Genomic DNA, 22242 nt, shown 5'->3' with positions numbered 1-22242 from the left:
GTATAATACCATACACAGAAGAAGTAATAACAGTAACACAAACAAAAGGAGGACAAGAGGAAGAAGAAGAGAGTAGAAAAAAGAAGACAAACAGGGAGGGTCCTTGCCCTTGATGTGGTGCCCTTCTAGGTTTGCCAAACTCCAGGTGGTGGCTGGAGATCTCCTGCTAGTACAACTGATCTCCAGGCGACAGAGACAAATTCCCCTGGAGATAATGGCCACTTTGGCAATTTATGCCATTGAAGTCCCTCCCCTCTCCAAACCCCACCGTCTTCAGGCTCCATCCCCAAAATCTACAGGTATTTCTCAACCCAGGGGTGACAACCCTACGCCCGCCACATGCTGCCTACAGCATGCATCAGTGGCATGCATGACTGGCCACTCAGCAGCTTTTATCAATTGGGGTGAAGGTGTGGATTATAACCGTTTAGATCCAGGTGGTTCCTTTCACTCTTGCTTCAGCTCTTGCCTCTCTTCAAGGCAAAGGGACTTTTCAGGTGGGATGCATTCCAAGAAGAGACCACCGTCAACAGCTCATTTCAAACACTCGGGGCAATTAACATCAGTTCATCAGAATAACAGCAAATATAGCCAACAGTATCATAAGATCTCAAAATGCAGTGTGCAGATTGTACCTCAGAGGAAATAGGAGCAGTAATGATGATACACTGGTAAGGAATCTCAAGGTGAAGTGTGGATTCCAACCTCCTCCAGTAGCTGCGCAAAAGCTTGTAGTATTTTATTGAGCTTTTGGAATGAAGGATTGTACATATGAATGATGTCTAATAGTATAAAATTTCTATGATTCCTTTCCTTCCTCAAAGTATATACCCACATGTGTAGATTCTGAGATGAATTACTAATCTAAATGTGAAACTTTTCCTAACTATATTGGTTCACAGTCTGGTGGGTGCTATTCGATCTGTGCCTACAGATGGAGGTGCAAGTCTTCTCTGTGGCATACAGGATTTTTGGTCTATTTTGCCTGGTGTGCCAGGTACACCTTGAGTGGCAAGACTTGGCCATTACACCAGTTATGAGCTCAATTCCAAGTGCTGGCCATTACTTTAAAAAAATTACAGAGTCTGAGACCAGAATATTTAATGAACTGGAAGTAGCTCATCAGTTAAAATCAACACCAGTGACTCTGATCTGTGATCCCAAGGAAAAGGTATTTTCTGTAGTGCCACCTCAATTATAGAATTTCTTCCCTAGAACATTCTGTTGATTTCTTCTTCTTCTTCTTCTCTTGTTATACAAATAAGTAATTTATTCTCCTGGCACTCTATTTATTACTATTACTGGTGGTTTTATGGTCAACACGAAGGGCTTTTAAACTGCTGGTTTTATTGGTAATTTTAGTGCAGCCGGATTGTTAATAGTAGGTTGCTTTTTAATTTATTATTTAATTTGTAAATTACCTCAGAAATGGATTTTACAAAGAGTAAAGGATGTACTTTAATGCATCACAAAGCCTGTGATGTGTATTTTCTAGTATTATTTTCCTCTTCTTTGGGAGCTTTTTTCCCCCCTGAGCTATTCTAGCTGTTCGACATGAGCATTATAACGGGAGCAAAAAAATGCTTTGCTTACAGTATGGCAGTAGACCGCGTGGGACATTTTGTTTAACTCTCCTCCTCCTAGAAAGCCCTCCACCTGGCACATTCTTGGAGAGAGGTAAAAGGATTTGTTTGTATTCTCTGTAAGATGGGAAAGGCTGACTTGGTTGTGGGAGCAGCCAAAGAAACAGAGACTGGTCTTGGTTTGCTCAGTTCTCTTGCAGTAAGCAGGCCCCTGTCTGTTCTGTAGATCAGAGGGGCTATTGGGAAAATCCAGTCATGCACCCATCTATAAACCCTATAAGTTACGATTAGAGTTGCCAGGTCCCCCTTCTCCATTGGAGGTTTTTGGGGGTGGGGCTGTGGTGATTGCACGTGCGCATGTCTGCGTGCAATGCAATCACATCACTTCCGGGTCTACCCCCGGAAGCGCCCCATCACCGCAGCCACTTTAGCACCCAATCCCCAAAACGCACGGTTAAGCCCATGACTTCTTAAGCACGGGCTTGTTGTATGAAGCATTTAATATTCCTCAAACATTGCTGGTGGGGAAGTCGGTTGCACTAGGAAATAAAACTTGGTTCCATAAGCACAGACATGAGTTACTGGTTGATACAGAGAACCTTCCTTCCTCAGCGGGAGCCTTACCTTGCCCATATATGAGGTTAATGGTCATGACGTAATAAAATATATGGAACACACACACATATGGGGAAAAGATGAAGTTTCAGCTGCCAACAAGCATATTGGGGTAGAACTCTACACCTACAGCTGAAGACAGAGACGCACATCCCATTCCAACATTTTTCTAACCAGCATTGTCTTGAATCAGTTGTCCATTGCCAGGGAAAGTACACTAACAGTTTTTTTGGGGGTGGGGAATGATTAAGGGAGTCCCAAGTGTCTATAGGAGCCAAGTTACTGAAGTGTAAGTTAGGAGAAAGTGCATTATGAAAGATTATAAACAATGCAAGCTCTCCTTACACAAGATAGTTCGTATTCAGTCACAGGAGGAAATTTAGAGGTGTCATATTATTGTTCAAACACAAGATGGTGCAATTGCACAACACAAAACACACTTTCGGGGAATGTTGGCTCTCCCACAAAGCTGCTGTCTTCACGAATCTCAAAGAGAAAACAGCCTTCATTGCAGGCAAAGAGTCTGAAATTTCAGCAGAAAAAAGCCACTGCTCTCTGTAACCAAAAGCAAATACAGGAAAAAAGAAAGATTTGCCTTGGAACAAAACAATAGATGATCACTTCCAGCATCTGATGGACAAAGAACCATCCTGTGAATTGGATGTGCCTTCAGAAGGTTGAAACAATGGAAATGCATCACAACAGGCAAGTCTGTTATTTTTTCTTGTATCTCTGCATGTTTGGGGCAATATGTGAGTCTTTCCACTATTCAGTGCCTGAGGAAAAGAAAAGTGGGTCTTTGGTGGCTAATATATTAAAAGACTTGAAAGTAGATGTGAAGGAGCTTTCTGTTCGTAGAGCCCGGCTGGTTTCTGAAGACAGCAAGCAATATTTCCAGCTGGATCCTCACTCTGGGAATGTGATATTAGATGATAGGCTAGACAGAGAAACGCTGTGTGGCCAGAAAGACCCTTGCATCTTACTCTCAGAGATTGTGCTGGAAAACCCATTGCAAGTGCACAGAATTGAAATTCAAATAGAGGATGTGAATGACAATTCCCCCCAGTTCTCTAAAAAGGAATATCTTTTTGAAATACCTGAGCACACTGCAAGCAAAACCCGATTCCCTATGGAGAGTGCTAAAGATGCAGACAGAGGAGAAAATGCTGTCCAGAATTACACGCTTAGTCTTAATAATCATTTTTTGTTGGATGTGCAAAGTCACCCTGATGGAACGAAATCTGCAGAATTAGTATTGGAGAAACAATTAGACCGGGAAGAGGAAGCACGTCTTTTCCTGACCCTGTTGGCTGTTGATGGAGGGAGCCCAAAGAGAACAGGCACTGCACAAATTATCATTGATGTTTTGGATTCAAATGATAATGTTCCTCGTTTTGATAAAAATGTGTACAAAGTGAAAATAATGGAAAACAGCCAATCAGGCTCACTTGTTGCCAAAGTGGAAGCTCATGACCATGATCTTGGTTCTAATGCAGAGATTACTTACTCCTTCAGCCAGGTGCCAGATGATGTACAAAGAGTATTCACGTTAAACAAACATACTGGGGAACTTACTGTTGCAGAGAACATGGATTATGAAATAAATCAAAATTATGCAATAAGCATCAAAGCCACCGATGGAGGGGGGCTCTCTGATTACTGCAAAGTCACTGTGGAGGTTGAGGACAGGAATGACAACGCCCCAGAGGTAACCCTCACATCCCTCACCAGCCCCTTACCAGAAGATTCTCCCCCGGATACCATTGTGGCCCTCTTCCGTGTCACAGACCGAGACTCTGGAGACAATGGCAGAACTGCCTGCACCACTGAGGCAAACATACCATTCATGTTGAAACCCTCTGTGAATAATTACTACCAACTGGTTACACAGCAATCCCTAGACAGAGAAAAGGAATCTGAGTACAACATCACCATCACAGCCACAGACAGGGGCTCTCCTAGGCTCACTTCAAGGAGAATAATTAATATCCAAATCTCAGATATCAATGACAATGCTCCAGTATTTGAAAAGTCAAAATATGAAATGCAATTACGGGAAAACAATATTCCAGGTCTTCTAATAGGTTTGGTCCAAGCCAAGGACCTGGACATGGAGCAGAATGCCAAAGTGATCTATTCACTTTTGCCTGGGAAGGTCAGCAGTCAACCTGTGTCCTCTTACGTCTCCATCAACTCTGAAACTGGGAATCTGTATGCCATCCGATCTCTGGACTATGAGCAGGTGAAAGATTTCCAGGTGACCGTGAGGGCTGTGGACAGCGGTTCTCCTCCCCTGAGCTCTGAAGTTATGGTCCGAGTAGTTATTGTAGATGAAAATGATAACGCCCCGTTCATCCTGTATCCTCTTCAGAACGGCACCTCCCCATCCAATGACCTGGTTCCCCGGGTGGCCGAGGCCGGCTACCTGGTCACCAAGGTGGTGGCCGTGGACAGAGATTCCGGACAGAACTCTTGGCTCTCGTATGAGCTCCTGAAGGCCACAGAACCGGGTCTATTCAGTGTGGGGGTCCAGAATGGAGAAGTGAAAACTGTGAGACCAATTAACAAACGAGACAGCTTGAAACAGAAACTTATCATTGGAGTCAGAGACAACGGAAACCCTCCCCAGTCCACCTCTGCAATGCTAAGCATTCTGCTAGTGGATGGCTTCTCTGACCCTTATATGAAAATTGTGGATATCCCAAAGGAGGAAGTGGTGCGGGAGGAAGACCGTAACCTGACTATGTATCTGGTCATATGCTTGGCTGTCATCTCCTTCATTTTTCTGGTTTCTGTGTTGGTGTTTATTGCCATCAAGATTCAGAAAAGGAGGAAGTTCATAGAGAGCTCAGCCCTGAATTTCCCAGGAGGGCCAAATTTCCCAGAGAACTGTGATGCTGATGCTGGATCTCTTTCCCGGGCGTACAACTATGAGGTGTGCTTAGCTGGTGGGTCTCTGAACAGCGAGTTCAGGTTTCTCAGGCCTTTCTTTCCTGTCTTCTCCATGGAGCCTGCTCAGTCTCAGGGAGTTCAAAGGATTTCAAGAGGCTCCCAAGATCTTTCCAGTCATGCAGCAGAAAGTCAGCAGAGGACTGAGGTGAGAGTATAATTGGTATTCCATTGAATGGTTACATATTTTTCATATGGAAATTCCTAATATTTCAATTTCCAATTAAAATCTCTTAGCCATTATCTAGTGGGGGTTTTCAGTAGGCATTAAGTTCAATTGTTCTGTGTCAAAAACATTCTCAATGAGAGGATAAAAGACTATTTTGTTCTTTTTTATTGGAGGGAGACTATTAGCTACATTATTGAGGTATGTTAATCTAGTAGTGTTTTGCAAAATAATAGGTAACAGCAAAAATCTAAGTTTTTTTCTTTTAACTGTATCTGGCTTTGAACTACATTCATTTTCTAATCAAGCAAAAAGTGGTGGAAACTGAAAACATATTTGTGGGAACACAGAGTCTTGCTTTGAAGCTACCATCATGAAAAGTAGATAGAATTGAAAAGAATGGCAGGTTGGTTGAAGAGAGGAAGTACTTTATTCCTATAAACCCAATTCATTTCCTTTGTGCAAAGGTGGCCAGCCAAGACACATCTGAAGTTTTGCATTTTGAGTAGAGTTTATTGACCTGGGAAAGACAGTCACCATCAATGATAGCTTCAAAAATATATAAACTTCATATTTCATTTGCTTTTACTCTGGCATGATGTGCATCTCAATTTCTGATTTGGTGCCTAAAGATAGGACAAATGGATCTCTCGTGAGTGTCCTGAAGACTGAAAACTGGGAATTGAGTTCTGCTTGCAAAGCCCAGCTTGTTTCAATGAGTTTCAAGGAGGATTTCCAGCTTGATAACTGCTGTAAGGATGAAAACAGAGTGATAATTATTGCTTACTGATCTCAGATTAATATTTTGGACAATAATGATAACTTCCTTTAGTTTGCACTATCTGCATATGGAGTGAGGTTACGGGGAAACAGCCCTCAGGCTATTCTGGACTCTGAAAATAGAAGCCAGCGATTGGGATTTGGGTTTAAATGTGGCATTCAGCTACTAGTCCCATTGTGTGTGCTTGAGAAAATAAAAGGACAATCATAAACTCACAGCCCATTCCTGAAGGTGGGGGTAGTTAGTTGACGATCAGGAATGGCGCCACTATGCTGCCTCCAGAGAGGCTTCCCAGCCCAACATAAAAATAAAAAACGGATATCATAGTGGCCCGAACTCTGGTGTGAAGGCCCAAACACCGGTCGCGGGTGCTACTGAGGCAGCGCCACCCCAGGATACCAACAGGGCCTTCCCCCGGCATTCCATCGACGTAAAAGCGCACTCCAGCTTCCTGGGAGGCGTCCTGGCGTCCCAGAAGGCATTCCTGGGGTGGGCCAGGGGGAGGAGCTGCCATTAGGCAGATTCCTGTCCCCTTTCGCCCTGTGAACGCTGACGCAGTGAAGAGCGAAGCTGCGCCTGCTTTTTAGCAGGCATAGCATCCCTTTTCACTATGGCGAAAAAGCCCCATTTTTAAAAAAAAGCTGCTAAAAGGCTTTTTTTGGTTTTTCGGCGTGCAGGGAATGGCTTTAGGAGGTGACATGGCTGCACCTCTTCCCTGCCGTTCTCCCACGCCGAATCTCAGGAATGCACTGTGAATATCTGATACCTTTAGATTTCCACCTAGATCCAATTTTTTATTTAATTTACCAATTCAGCTTGTCTATTAATTCTTTAGTGTTCCACACTTTGCCCAACTTGATATCCAACCTTCAAACTATATTCCTTTACTATTGCAACTACTCTTAATAAATGTATCCCAAGGGTCTGTCATCATGAAAATGACATCATCTGTTTAAAAGATCTCAGCCATCTTTTGCTGAATACAAATGCATTGTATATTTGGTCCAGATCTGATCTGTATTGTCAAAACATCTGTACATATATCAAACATTCTGTTTCCTGATATTAGAGGAACTATACCAATTCTGTCTTTGGAGTAAGTACACCATAAATTAAATCTATCTAATTTCTAAATCACTGACCAGATTCAACTGTTAATAAAACCTCGCTTAAGAAATTCTACTCAATACTATCAAATGCCTTCTCAGTATCTGTAAATTAGAATTTCTCAGTTAGAATGGAGTAACTTTCCTGATGGACTCAACATTAGCCTCTGCAGACCAAACTGTTTAACAAAAGAAGAAAAGAACTTTTTTTCTGAACTGAATTTCAAATTTATGAATTACATATATTGAGATTTATTTATAAATTCTTGTTTATTTTTTAAATATATGTCTAATAAAATGTCTAGAGGGAGAGAAAACTGGGAGTATCCAAGCCATGTGCTGAGAAATTTTCTTTGGCTCTAGGAGCCAGTCCAAATATTTAGGAGCCAGAGTCATATCTCAGCCTTTAGGGTTCTGTATTCTAATGACCATGTTTCTTTATTATTACTACCATAAAACATCATTCTAGCCACTTCACAGTTTCTCATAATTTTATTAAAGCTATGACATGAGTGTTGTAGTGTTTAAATAAATATAGAGGTAAGCCTGACTGTCATCACCAACAAAAACCTAACCTTTAACCCTAACCGACAATCTTTTGCATTTCTCATAACTTCATTATTGCTTTTAAAAGCTCAATCTAATTGGAAATTGAAGCCACTATAGAGGCAACTAGTTGAGGAACAGATTGATCAACCACCATTGACTGGTGTAAATGTAAGTTTGCATATAAACATGAAGTGGCAATAAAACATCCTGATGCAAAATGATAAGTTTGAGATGGATCCAACCAACTTAGCTTTTTGGTGGTCAAGTAGAAAAACTGGTTGGATGTAATACTCAGAAGTCCATTTGATATTTTATATTCTTTCCAGGGTAACAGAGTCTGGAGCAGTTCTAGTCCAAGTTTTACTTGTGGCTCTGGATAAGCTAGGTTAGAAAAGCTGCTGTGAAGGAATTTGGTAGGCCTTGTGTTCCTTTCTTTGTTTATTTTGTTTGTTTCTAAAACATGTTCCTAAATGATTGAAGTATCCTACAGGATCCAGCTCTTTGTACTTCCACTAAGAATTGCTGAGATATGCAAAAATAAAACCATTGCTGAAAATACTAGGTGGCACAATGAAATTGTCAAGCTCTCAACTAGTCATTGGGACAAGTGTTCCTATTTTTTTATAGTAATAATTTATTATTAGGTCTATGACCGCAGTCTTGGACCAAGGGAGGAAGAAAGGAAGGGAGGGGAAGACGATGGAGGATGGGGAGCATAATACATAGTATAATACAATCTTAAGTTAACAGTGCTAAAAATTAGGCGTCAGCCCAATAAGTAAAATTCCTAACTAAAATAGACTGGGGGCAAAGCAAACTGACTAAAAGTTGGCAGAGGTAGGCGTTGAGAGTTCTTTCTTCTTAAGAGCAGCCACTCTGGCCAAAAAGCGGGCAACATTTGATGTGGCTGCACCATTAGTTGAGTCGCCAAGCAAAAAAGGCAACACCCAGGCATGTAGAGGGAGGTTCAAGCTGGTGAGGATTGGCGCAATCAGAGCACCTCTATCTTGAGACCAGCGAGGACAGCGAAGCATCAAATGGTCCAACGTTTCAATTTCGCCCGTGATACTGACGGTCCGGAAAAGGTATCCCGGTATATCTGCCCAACATGACCATGGATGGAAAGGCATTTAAATGAGCTAAAAGGAGAGCCCGACGATGTGAAAAGATTGAAACAGTAGAGTGGAACTCTGGAAGCTTCTCTGGTGGGGGAAGTCCGAAGACCAGACCAGAGCAAGTACGTCTGGCCCTCTCAACCGTACTGGCCCAATCTAACTCCTTCAATCTCTTCAAGATTGCCGCTAAATGAGATGGAACCAGGTTGTCAGAGGGAGTAGAGATTGGGAGTCCCAGTACTTTTAGTTTTTCCGCTAACAGATTCAGCCAGGGATTGGGGGCCCGGTCCTTAAGAGTAAGATGGAGAAACCCCACCTGGGACGGGAGATTGTCATCCGGCAACTTAAACCTAAGCTTAATTGCTCTCCTCCACGCCCGTGCCTCAAGCGAGGTTTGGGCCAATTCCATATGGAGGGCAGGCCCAGCAACACACCTCGGAGTTCCAGTAATTCTCCCGAGAAAATTGTTCAAAAGCCAGTCTAGCTTCTCACCCACGCCGGAAATCCAAATGTCTGCTCCATACAGAATCTGGGAAACCACCTTCGCATTAAAGACATCGATGGCAGACGGGATGTGCTTGGCCCCCTTGGTTTGAAAAAACCTCTCTACCATTACAGTGGTGGATCTTGCTGTCTTCTTCACATGGTCCAGATGGGCAGACCAAGATAGGTTGTAACTGAAGACAATGCCCAAGTAGCGGAAGGTGGAAACCCATTCGAGTTGTCCGTTTTTGACCTTGAAAAACTGGGAGCCTCTTCTCTTGGTGGCAGAAAAGCGAAGCACGTTTGACTTGGCGTAATTCACAGTGAGTACTTCTTGATCACAATATTCCAAGAAGAGATTGATAGTGGACCTCAGCCCCACTTCTGATGTCACCAACAAAACCGCATCATCCGCATATAATAAAAGTGGTATGGGCTGACCGGCCAGATACGGGGGGTGTTTTGCTCCCTCTTTGATATGTGGCACCAAATCGTTGATAAAGATGTTAAACAGAGAGGGAGCAAGCAGGCATCCCTGTCTTACCTCCTTTTGAACTGGGAAAGATTCTGTCAGTGTACCACTGGGATCGACCCGCACTGAGGCAGTTGTTCTAGAGTAAAGGGCCATAATCAAAACCAGGAGTCTGCGGTCTATACTGGTGTTCATCAGTGTCTTCCAAAGTCTATGTCGGGAGATAGAATCAAATGCAGCCCTTAGGTCCATAAAGGCCGCATATAAACATCCCCTCGGGCGACTTGAATACTTAGAGGCCAACTGAAGGAGGGTCAGACAGTGGTCTGTGGTAGAGGTACCTCGACGGAAACCACCCAGTTCAGGGTGGAGATAGGCCTCTTCATCAAGCCAATCCTGTAGCCTCTCCAAGAGGAGTGCAGAGTAGATCTTACAGAGGTGGCAATAAGACTAATCGGCCTATAATTCCCAGGGTTGCTGGCATCACTGCTTTTGTGGATTGGCACGATTGTAGCTGTCCTCCAAATCTCTGAAATGATAGCTGTTTGGTTAATATCCGAGAAGAAGGGGGCCAAACGAGCAGCCCACCATTCGGGGTTTACTAGAAAAAGCTCCAAGGGAATCAGATCTGGACCCGCTGCTTTTCCTCACTTCATTCGGTTAAGTTGCTCCAACACGGTCTTTGGGGAGACACGTGGCCAGTCTGGTGTTAAGGCCAGCAATTCCTTAGTTTCCTTCTCCTCCGCTGGGCACTCAGAGGAACGGTACATGGCTGAAAAATGTTCCATCCATCTCAGTGGGGGAATAGCCATAGATAAATCAAATTGGCGAACTGATCTAACAAGTTTCCAAAAGGCGTTTCAATGAGAAACCGATGTGGTATAGTGGTTAGCTTTGAGCTATGATCTGGGAGACCTAGGTTGGAATTCCTATTCTGCCATGGAAGCTTGTTGGGTGACCTTGCAACAATCACATTCTCAGCCTAACCTACCTCACAGGTTTGTTGTGAGGATAAAATGGAGGGGGAAAGAGGAGAACAAAATAAGCCCATTGGTGTTCCACTGAGGGAAAAGGTGAGGGATGAATGAAGGAAGTAGGAAGTAGGTAAACAAATACCTTTAACATTTTTTATTTCACTGACCGCATGGGTTTCGCCCCCTCAGTTCTGGCCTCTTACTGCTTTGGTTCATACCCTGATTTCCATATGCATTTTTGTGCCTTTAGACTTCACTTCATCTTTTGGTTTCCCCCCTTGGTTTTTTCCTGCTCTTTTGAGACCACTTTTATCCCAATGTTTTTCTGGAAGCTGATTTTGAGCCGGCTTTTCCCTACTGCATAATGTATCTATTGGTTTTCTTTGTCCCATTCACCTTCAGACCACTTTTTAATGATTGGAGTGTTATCACTGTTAAACCTGTTTGTCTCCCCACCCATAAGATGAGTGATTTCAGTTTTTATAAATGGCCCTAAAATACCAACAGAGCAATGATTGGGGTAAAGTGGAAATGCTGTGTACATGTATTGAGATGTAGCTCTTCAGTGCAAGTGTTTATTAACTCTAGAGGTTGAAAAATGCCCCTGTCAGTTACATTCTCTGCTGGATAAGTCTTTCTTCTCACTGCCCCTCCTGCTTGCCTTTCCCTTACATTGTTGTATGCATGAAAGATAGACAACCATTTCTGAAGACTCTCAGAAATGACTGCAGGTTGTTAATTTTTAGTTGCCAGATTAGCAGCGCATTCCTGAGCCTCCAGGGTGAAATCCCTTAGGAGGCCAGGAAGGCACCGCACTGGCCCCCCATGCTGGCATCTGGGCAGCCAACGCTGGCATAAGTAGCCCGTTCGCCAGCAGGAAGACCCGGACGCTGGTCGCGGGCTGCTGCCATGGCAGCGCCAGCCTGGGACACCGAAGGAGCCTTCCGCCGGTGTCCGAACACCAGCAAAGGCTGCGCTGGCGACCCGGGGAGCGTTCCCGGGGCATAACGGTGTCCCGGGAGGCGTTCCTGGGGTGTTACGGCACCAGGTTGGTGGCGGGTCCGCCTTTAGTCAGCCTCCAAAGCTGTTTCGGTCTGGGAACCCCCCTTTTTATTTTTTGTGAGGGTTGCACGGATTTTTTGCGCTGGGAGGAGGCAGCACAGCCGCATTGCCTTCTATGCCCGGCGCAGGCATTCTGCTCAGGAATGCACTGTTGGTCTATTAAAGATATTACGGAATACAGGTATACAAGCCAATTTTGGATTAATGGGTTTATGAATGCACATAGATGAATGAGGCAAAAACTTTGCCAAAAAACTGAACGGACAAAATAAAACAAAGATTTTAAACCGACTTTTCAGCCCTATGTTTCCCAGCACTGCTCCCTCTATATTGTCATCTCTTACAAACAGGATGTAGCCATTCCCAGTTCTATTTCCAATTCTGGAATTTATTTTCCTAGTATAAACAATTTACTTAGGTTTTTAGGATTAGGTGTGTGTGTATCTGCATCTGTACCTACATATTCCTACATGCACAACAGTTGATCGTGTGGCATCCAGGGTTTTTATATATGAAATGCATATTTTTTACTTCTAAGACACAGGTGTAAGCATTATAAAATAAAACTATTCCAACCTCTTATTCTGGAGGAATATTTTATTCAGCTCAATGCAGATAGAATAATTTGGGAAATGTGCAGTTGCTGTATTTTACTTCAAGCACAAGGTGGTGCTGTTGGCCAACACAGCAAAAATTGTCAAAGAGTAAATCCTCCTCACAAAAGCTGTGGCCATTAGACAAAGCAATATCAAAAAAACAGGCAGCAGCTCCGTCTTGTAAGAGAACAATCATAAATGCAAGGAGGAAAAGGCTCCTGAATCATTCTCCAACAACAAGAAGACCAAAGGAAAGAAAGGGAACCAGGTGCTTTACAAAGAACCTCCTTGTGCTTCACTTCTGCCTTGGGAAAAGCTGCAAGAATGCAGAAAAGCCACCTTAACAGGCAAGTCTGGGCTTTTTCTCTGTATCTCTGCCTTGTTATTGTGGTATGTGAGTCTTTCCGCTATTCAGTGCCTGAGGAAAAGAAAAGTGGGTCTCTGGTGGCAAATGTGCTAAAGGATTTGAAAGTGGATGTGAAGGAGCTCGCTGCTCGCAGGGCTCGGCTGGTTTCTGAAGGCACCAAGCAGTATTTCCAGCTGGATCCTCACTCTGGGAATGTGATATTAAATGATAAGATAGACCGAGAGGCTTTGTGTGGTCAGAAGGACCCTTGTGTCTTACTCTCAGAGATTGTGCTGGAAAACCCAGTGCAAGTGCACAGAATTGAAGTTCAAATAGAGGATGTGAATGATAACTCCCCCCAGTTCTCTAAAAAGGAATTTCTTTTTGAAATACCTGAGCAGACTCCCCTGAATACCCAGTTCCTACTGGAGAGTGCTACAGATGCAGACAGAGGAGAAAATGCTGTTCAAAATTACACACTTACTCCAAATGACCATTTTGGGTTGGATGTTCAGAGTCACAGTGATGGTACCAAATATGCAGAATTAGTACTCGTGAAACAGCTGGACCGGGAAGAGGAAACACGTCTTTTCCTGATTCTGTCTGCTGTTGATGGAGGGGCCCCAAAGAGAACAGGCACAACAAACATTATAATTGATGTTCTGGACACCAATGATAATGTGCCACAGTTTGGTCATTCTGTGTACAAAGTGAAACTAATGGAAAACCCCCAGCAAAATACACTTGTAACAAAAGTCGAAGCAACTGACAGGGATCTTGGTTCCAATGGGGACATCACTTATTCCTTCAACCAGGTGCCACAAAATGTGCTGAGGTCATTCATGTTAAACAAACATACTGGGGAACTTATAGTTGCAGGAACAATTGATTATGAAGAACATAGAAATTATGCAATAAACATCAAAGCCACGGATGGAGGAGGATTGTCTGCTTACTGCAAAGTCATTGTAGAGGTTGAGGACAGGAATGACAATACCCCAGAGGTAACCCTCACATCCCTCACCAGCCCCTTACCAGAAGATTCTCCTCCTGATACACTGGTGGCGCTTTTGCGTGTCACAGATAGAGACTCTGGAGACAATGGAAGAACTGCCTGCACCACTGAGGCAAACTTGCCATTCATGTTAAAAGCCTCACAGAATAACTATTACCAGCTGGTGACCCAGCAGTCCTTAGACAGAGAAAAAGCTTCCGAGTACAACATCACCATCACAGGCACAGACAGAGGCTCTACTAGGCTCACTTCAACAAGAATTATTAATGTCCAAATCTCAGATATCAATGACAATGCTCCAGCATTTGAGAAGTCAACATATGAAATGCAATTATGGGAAAACAACATTCCAGGTCTGCTCATAGGTTTTCTACAAGCCAAGGACCTGGATGCAGAGCAGAATGCCAAAGTGACCTATTCTCTTTTGCCTGGGAAAGTCAGGGATCAACCTGTGTCCTCTTATGTCTCCATCAACTCTGAAACTGGGAACCTGTATGCCATCCGATCTCTGGACTATGAGCAGATAAAAGATTTCCAGGTGACTGTGAGGGCTGTGGATAGCGGTTCTCCTCCCTTGAGTTCCAAAGTTATGGTCCAAGTTGTTATTGTGGATGAAAATGATAATGCCCCGTTCATCCTGTATCCTCTTCAGAATGGCACTTCTCCATCCAATGACCTGATTCCGAGGGGTGCTGAGGCTGGCTACCTGGTCACCAAGGTGGTGGCAGTGGACAGAGATTCCGGTCAGAACTCTTGGCTTTCCTATGAGCTCCTGAAGGCCACAGAACCGGGGCTGTTCAGCGTTGGGGTCCAGAATGGAGAAGTGAAAACCATGAGACCCATTAATAAAAGAGACAGCTTGAAACAGAAACTTATCATCGGAGTCAGAGACAACGGGAGCCCTCCCCAGTCCACCTCTGCAACACTAAGCATTCTGCTTGTGGATGGCTTCTCTGACCCTTATATGAAAATTGTGGATGTCCCAAAGGATGAAGTGGTGCAGGAGGAAGACCGTGCCCTGACTATGTATCTGGTCATATGCTTGGCTGTCATCTCATTCATCTTTCTGGTTTCTGTGTTGGTGTTTATTGCCATCAAGATTCAGAAAAGGAGAAAGTTCATAGAGAGCTCAGCCCTGAATTTCTCAGTAGGGCCAAATTTCCCAGAGAACTGTGGAGATGCTGATGCTGGATCCCTTTCCCAGGCGTACAACTATGAGGTGTGCTTAGCTGGTGGGTCTGTGAACAGCGAGTTCAGGTTTCTCAGGCCCCTCTTTCCTGTGTTTTCTGTGGAGCCTGCTCACCTTCAGGGGGATTCAAGGATTTCACCAGGTTCCCAAGATCTTTCCAGTCATGCAGCAGAAAGTCAGCTCATGAGTCAGGTGAGAATAATTAATTTAATATATTATTATTAATTAATGAATCTAATTAGCCTCAAAGTAATTAATTGATGTTTGAACCCCACTGAATCATTAGAAATGATAGGGTGTTCTTTTCATTGCGCCTAATGTGCTCTTCTTCTGATCTCTTGGCTTTTGTCTTTTTGAATATACCCCCCCCCCAAAAAAAATATGCTTCATATGAAAGGAACCATGTATAAAACAATATAGTTGACACATTAGCATAAATCTAAGCATAATATGTACTGGATGACTGTTTATTGCCATTGTTCTCAAACAATAAAATAGGTCCATATTGTCCACTGGTTGGTCACAATGTCAGGAAGGAAGAAGGATCTGGGTGAGCTTAACACACATAAACCTGCCTTATACTGAATCAGACCCTTGTTCCATCAAAGCCAGTCTTCTCTACTCAGTCTGGCAGTGGCTTTCCAGGGTCTCAGGCTGAGTTTTTTAATATCACCTCCTACCTGGTCATTTTTAACTGGAGATGCCGGGATTGAACCATGGAACTTCTGCATACCAAGCAGATGCACTGAGCCATTGTCCTTCCCCATAGAAGAGAATACTCTATAGACAGATGTACTTTATTTCCTTTTAAGAACATAAGAAGAGCTCTGCTGGATCAAAGTAGGCGTCCATCTAGTCCAGCTTCCTTTCTCACACAGTGGCAAATCAGCTCTTCAAGGTCCAACAACAGGGCATAAAGACCGAGGCTTTCCCCTGATGTTGCCTCTTGGCACTGATATTCAGAGTTTTACAGCCTCTGAACATGGGGTTCTATTTAGTCACAATGTCTAGTAGCCAGTGATAGACCTATCCTTCCTAGGAGGTCTTCCTGCCAAATACTAGCCAGGATCAGGGCTAAGAGTGTGTGACTGGCCCAAGGTCACCCAGCAAGCTTCCATGGCATGCGTGGGGATTTGAACCTGGGTTTCCCAGGGCCTACTCTGACACCTTAATCACCACTCCACGCTGGCTCTCATGATTGTGCCTAACCCCCTATTAAAGTTTTCTGTGCCTGTGGGCATCACTTCCCATTCATTGATGGCACAGTCTGCCCTTTGTTTTCCATCTTTCCTGCAAAAGTCTATTTCTTCAACCAAGACAGTAGAAGCCACCACACACTACATTTTTTAGGTGGACTTGCAATAAAGTTTTGTGTGATCCTAGAAATACAAGTTGGATTTGGCATCCACACATTTTTAAATGTGAGCACTGGATGACATGCTCTTTGGAGAGTGTGACAGGCTGCAGCTCCTGTTGAGTGTACAGTCAGTGTCAGTATCAAATTTGGGACTGGCTCTGCATAATATGCAAAAAGGACCATGAGATCTTTATACAGCTTGTTGCTCAATGTTGCTATATATTAGTAAATAAACTTGTTCATTGTTAAGTGTTACGAGATTCTTGCATTTTATGTGTGTGGGTTTGTTTATTTGGGTTAGTTTGCAAGTGGGTCATGAAAGATCAATTAAATTTAAATGCAGATCCTCCTTCAAAAAAGTGGAGAACCCTGGTTTAATTGACAACATACAATCCTGGTTTTCTTCTGCTTGGACCACAAGATGGCAGTGTTGGCAAACAGATGAGTTGCAACTTGTATTTCAGACAGAACCATATTTTCTAGCAGCATTAGGAGAAACTTATGAACAGACTGACTCCGAAGCAAGAGGGAAGATACATTGGAAGCAAGAGGGAAGATACAATGGAAGACTGAAGGAAGGGAAGCAATGAACACATCATATCAGGATTAATTTTTCCAACAGTATTGTCTCTGGATAGTACCCAGCTGCTTCATGTTTTGAAAACCATACCTGAGAACCTGGGAGACGCTGGCAACATGGAGAACAGCTTTAGGATCAGACAAGGTCTGTATCTTTTGTTCTTCCTCTCTCTGTCTGGAGTGGTGTGTGTGTCCATTCACTATTCTTTGCCTGAAGAGAAGAAAAGTGGGTCTCTGGTGGCTAATGTGCTGAAGGATTTGAAACTGGGGCCAGGGGAGCTCTCTGCTCGCAGAGCCCAGCTGGTTTCCAAAAGCAGTAAGCAATATTTCCATCTGGATACCTATTCTGGGAATCTGTTTGTAAATGATAAAATAGACAGAGAAGCTTTGTGTGGTGAGATAAATTCTTGCTTCCTGTTATCGGAAATTGTGCTCCAGAACCCCTTAAAGATCTACAGTATTGAGATACAGATAAAAGATGTGAATGACCATTCTCCTGAATTCTCCAAAAACGAATTTAATCTAGAAATTTCTGAGCATGTCCCAATAGATAGCCGATTCACCTTGGAATCTGCCCAAGACACAGACTTGGGTGAAAACAGTATCCAGAACTACACACTGAGTCCCAATGGGAATTTCAGATTGGATGTACAAAGTGATGAGTTTGGGAGTAAATATGTGGACCTTGTTCTGGAGAAGTCACTAGACAGGGAGAAGGAGGCTCAGTTTGTGCTGACTCTCACAGCTGTTGACGGAGGGGTGCCACAGAGAACAGGCACAGTTCTAATAAAGGTCAATGTTCTGGACATCAATGACAACTTCCCTCAGTTTACACAACCTGAATATAAAGTGAAGCTAAAGGAAAACAGTCCTCGTGGTACTCTGATGGCGAAAGTGGAAGCCAGAGATTTGGATTTTGGTTCAAATGCACAGATCTCTTATTCATTCCATCGGGTGCCTGAGAAAATTCGTCATTTGTTCCACCTGAATGAAAACACTGGAGAAATCACTGTTTTGGGTCCAATTGACTATGAAAAAGAAACCAACTATTATATGAACATCAAGGCAACAGATGGAGGTGGTCTTTCAGGCTACTGCAAGGTTCTGGTGGAAATTGAGGATGAGAATGACAATCCACCTGAGATATTGGTCATATCTGTCACCAGTCCTTTAGCAGAAGACTCTCCCATAGACACCCTGGTCGTGCTCTTCAGTGTCACAGACCGAGACTTCGGAGACAATGGCAGGACCTCCTGCTCTGTAGAGATGAATTTGCCCTTTCTGTTGAAAACCACTGTAAATAATTATTATCAACTGGTGACCCAAAGGCCACTGGATAGAGAGAAAGTCCCTGAGTATAATATCACCATCACAGCTACTGATCGGGGCTCTCCCAGGCTCACTACAAAAAGAACAAATACAGTTTTAATCTCAGACATCAATGACAACTCTCCAGTGTTTGAGAAGACAAAGTATGAAATGCAGTTGTGGGAAAACAATATTCCGGGTCTGCTGATGGGCTCAGTCCATGCTGTTGATCTGGACGTGGAGCAGAATGCCCAGGTGACCTATTCTCTTGTGCCTGGAAATGCCAGCGGTGCTCACATGGCCTCTTATGTTTCCATCAACTCTGAGAATGGGAATCTGTATGTCCTGCGATCTCTGGATTATGAGCAGATCAAGGAATTCCAAGTGACAGTGAGGGCTTCAGATGGGGGTTCTCCTCCACTGAGCTCAGAGGTTGTTGTTCGAGTTGTCATCCTGGATGAAAACGATAATGCTCCCTTCTTCCTCTACCCACTTCAGAACAGCAGCTCCCCCTGCAACGACCTGGTCCCCAAGTCCGTGGAGGCTGGTTACCTGGTGGCCAAGGTGGTGGCTGTGGATGGAGATTCGGGTCAGAACTCTTGGCTGTCCTATGAACTGCTGAAGGCCACCGACCCCGGCCTTTTCAGTTTAGGAGCCCAGAATGGAGAAGTCAAAACCAGGAGACCATTGACAGAGCGAGATACAAACAAGCAGAAACTGATTATCCTGGTCAGAGACAATGGCCACCCTCCCCAGACCAGCACTGCTACGCTGAATATACTTCCGGTGGATGGCTTTTCCGATCCTTATCTTAATATCGCAAGTGTCAGTCATGAAACCAGTGAAGAAGACAGCTCCTTGACTATGTATCTGGTGATCTGCTTGGCTGCTGTGTCCTTTGTGTTCCTGATTTGCATCATTTTGTTTGTTGTCATCAAGATGCACAAGAAAGAGTCTAGTTTTATCACTGCCCTTCCTCAGTTCCCACCTGCCTTACCTGAGATCCCAGAAAGTGGTGTTGGTTCTCAGAATGGGTCACTTTCCCGGACTTACCACTATGATGTTTGCCTAACCGGTGGATCACTAAGCAGCGAGTTCAGATTCCTCAGGCCTCTCATTCCTGTATTTTCTGTGGGAGACCCAAACCTCTCTGAAAATCACAGGATTTCTTCTGTCTCTCAAGAGACCCCAGAGGAGGTAGAGTGCCGAAAACAAAGAGAACAGGTATGTAAGTTTGTGTTAATTTCACATATACTGAAGACATTTTATCAGGATTGTATGACTGAATGTAGTTTTTGTTGAATTGTCAATCATATTTGATTATTTTCCCCATCCCCTTTTTCTGAATATTGTTCCTTGTATGATGGCTAGATAGCTGCTGACCTGTGTAATATCCAGTCTCCTGATGCATCTCCTTTCTGATTATCATTTTTCCAGTTGCCTTTCCTGTGAGACTTTGTTCCTCAATGTCAGCACACAGATCTCCTGATCTTTAGTAGCGTGTGAGCACTTTCTCTCCGCCCGCCACCATGCTTCTTCAGTTTAACATATCTCCAGTCTCTCTGTCCCTGGGCTGCTCTTTTTCATCCCATCTTTTACTACGACCCCCTGCCTTTTTTGCCAAGTCTGGGAGTTTCCTCATGCTTTGTTCCCCTAACCACTAGATGCTTTTCCCACTAAACATGGCTTTATATGGTAACTGGAGTTACTGCATGCCCCCCAAGGGATTATTTTTAAAATTTATGTTCCCCTTTCCCCTGTCGGTCTCAAGGCAGACTACAAGTATGATAGAGTTAGAACACTGAATTGAGTTCGGCATGTGACCAGTTATCTGTAAATTATAAATGAAAATGTATAACTTTAAAGCCTATACTTGTGAACCCTGATGTAATATTTAAGGCAGGGGTGTCAAACTCAATTGTTATGAGGGCCCGATATGTGATAAATGTCACTTGGTCGGGCTGGGCCATGCCTCACCAGCCCAGATTGAAAGTAGGAGGGGGGGTGGCTGCTTCTGCTGGCTCGTGGGCCGGATAAGAGTCTCAAGGGGCCTGATGCGGCCCGTGGGCCTTACGTTTGACACCCCTGATATCAGGTGTTTTAAAATGCAGGACTATTATCCACACTTTTTCCCTGCAAGAATATTTGCTGCATATTTATTCACTCTTCCATTGTTCAAAAGATGTACAGGCTGAGTTACAAGATGGGATTTCAAAACAGTATAAATTCAGAATGATGTGTGAAATGAACATTCCAGCTACAAAGATACCAGCAGTTCAGAATAAGAGCAATCACTATCCTCATTAAAGCAACATCACAATCAATTCTCTCTCTCTCTCTCTCTCTTCGATCACACTATATTTTCCCCTTTTAATATACAAATCCAATGCCTCTGTGACTGCCTTTTTTTACTAAGCGATAGGGACCCCAAGGCTACATTGTCAGTGGCAAGATTTGTTTCAATCCTTATATCCCTCCAACACTAGATATATGCTGCTCAAGATCAATTGATCAAGGAGCTTCTAAGGGATAAAAAGGAAAGGATTTCACCTTTCGGGTCCTCTCTCTTACTAAAAGAGACATTAGCAGACAGGGTAGCCCAGCCCCCTTTAATAACAGGCCCTCACTCAAACACTAATTTCAGTTATCGGGCTTAGGAGCTCATACAGTGCTCCATCCATATGCTATCACCATTTATTCATATCCTATAATCTATAGACTGAGATATTAACTTGAGGTTGTGTGTTTCTTTCTCAGAAATGCATAGCCTAGAGTGTTAAACAAACACGGAGTTAACTTTTACTTGTGGTTTGAACCTAACACTGAAGAAAGTATGGTAGAGGTTACAACGTTTTTCTCCCCTTGAACTTTTGAACTGTTTCCCTATGCCAGCATTTGGGATCTTTTCATTTAGCTTTAAACCGCTCTTCACCTCAGGTTCACTCAGTCAGACTAACTCTTTACCTTCCAACTGCCTCACTGCCAACTCCTTAACTGCCCTCCTAACTGCTGTTTTCCAACTGTCTGTCCCTGACATTCCATCATCTCTCACTGGTCTCTCTTAGGGAGAGGAAGAACCTAACCTGTCCGTCCCAACCCTCTTCAGCATTTCCACAACACCATCAGGGAAAGGAATGCCATGCCAGACTGGCAGTGTTGCTAACTGCAAAGCCTTATTTCATATCGTGTGTGTGTGCACAGAGAAATACTTCCAATGATAAATACGGTGTAGAGGTACCCTGAGATTGCTGTTAGTGCCACTGCTCCCCAAAACCATATTTCATGGGTTCCCATTCGGTTCTCTTTGGCAATACGGTTCCTACTCCATCTGAAGGTTATGTCTCCATGTAATTTGTACTCCATTGCTGACTAGGATACAACATATAATTGGAGATGATGATGATGATGATAATTTATATTATTATTATTTAATATGGCCACTTACTAGCAGAAAAAATAACGAGGTCATCTCAAAGCAGCAGTCTCTATGTTTTATCTGCAAAAGGCTTTGTGAGCATGTCATAGCTGTGAGAAACACACACAAATACACTTCAGGGACTCTGACGGAGCTGAATGCTTGTTTACTGTAACAAGTCTCAGGAACAACCGTAGGAATGATTAATGCATCTTCACTAAAATCAAGAATATTATAATGGCTGTCAACTTCGTCATGTACAAGTTTGGCAGGCGAATACACTCCCTCTGACAGCTATGATCACCTGTGACCAGAGCCATTGATCTCCTTGCTTCACTACCATCTGACCCGGGCATCTGCCAACCAGCTTTGTGGCTGTGCAGAAGCTGTGGTGGAGTTTTGTTTCCTTCTTCCTTGTGGTCACTTTTGCATCTGCACAGTAGTTGAAATAGATTTTCTCCCAAGTTCATGCAGAATTGGATCCAATTAAATTAAATATTTGTGTGCAGGGTGGGTGGGGTGACTACAACTCCTATCGGACACTGTAAAAATGCACAAGCGAGATACGTCAATAACACAGAC

At 43.6% G+C, this 22242-nt stretch overlaps 3 protein-coding genes across 5 annotated transcripts in view; all 3 read left to right on the top strand.

The window, feature by feature from the left end:
• The window catches only part of LOC130492932 (protocadherin beta-16-like), a 181985-nt gene that overhangs the window by 49697 nt on the left and 110046 nt on the right, over nt 1-22242 (top strand). The window contains exon 1 of one of the 3 annotated variants that reach the window (XM_056866706.1): nt 17055-19469. The exons of the other annotated variants lie outside the window; for them this stretch is intronic. Coding sequence (XP_056722684.1) covers nt 17055-19469 — 2415 coding nt within the window. Of the gene's footprint in view, nt 1-17054; nt 19470-22242 lie in introns of those variants that run through there. 3 annotated transcript variants of the gene reach the window in all.
• LOC130492945 (protocadherin beta-16-like) lies at nt 2884-5307 on the top strand. Its single transcript, XM_056866722.1, has one exon. It carries the CDS (start codon nt 2884-2886, stop codon nt 5305-5307), a length of 2424 nt encoding a protein of 807 aa, XP_056722700.1.
• On the top strand, nt 12776-16948 carry LOC130492944 (protocadherin beta-16-like). The gene is made up of 2 exons (XM_056866720.1): nt 12776-15193; nt 16823-16948. Exons 1-2 carry the CDS (start codon nt 12776-12778, stop codon nt 16946-16948), a joined length of 2544 nt encoding a protein of 847 aa, XP_056722698.1.

Source organism: Euleptes europaea, unplaced genomic scaffold, assembly GCF_029931775.1.
Source record: "Euleptes europaea isolate rEulEur1 unplaced genomic scaffold, rEulEur1.hap1 H_3, whole genome shotgun sequence".
In the NCBI taxonomy this organism is placed as follows: domain Eukaryota; kingdom Metazoa; phylum Chordata; class Lepidosauria; order Squamata; family Sphaerodactylidae; genus Euleptes; species Euleptes europaea.
Note: the sequence above shows the minus strand (reverse complement) of the source record. Positions and strands in the feature narration are given on the sequence as shown.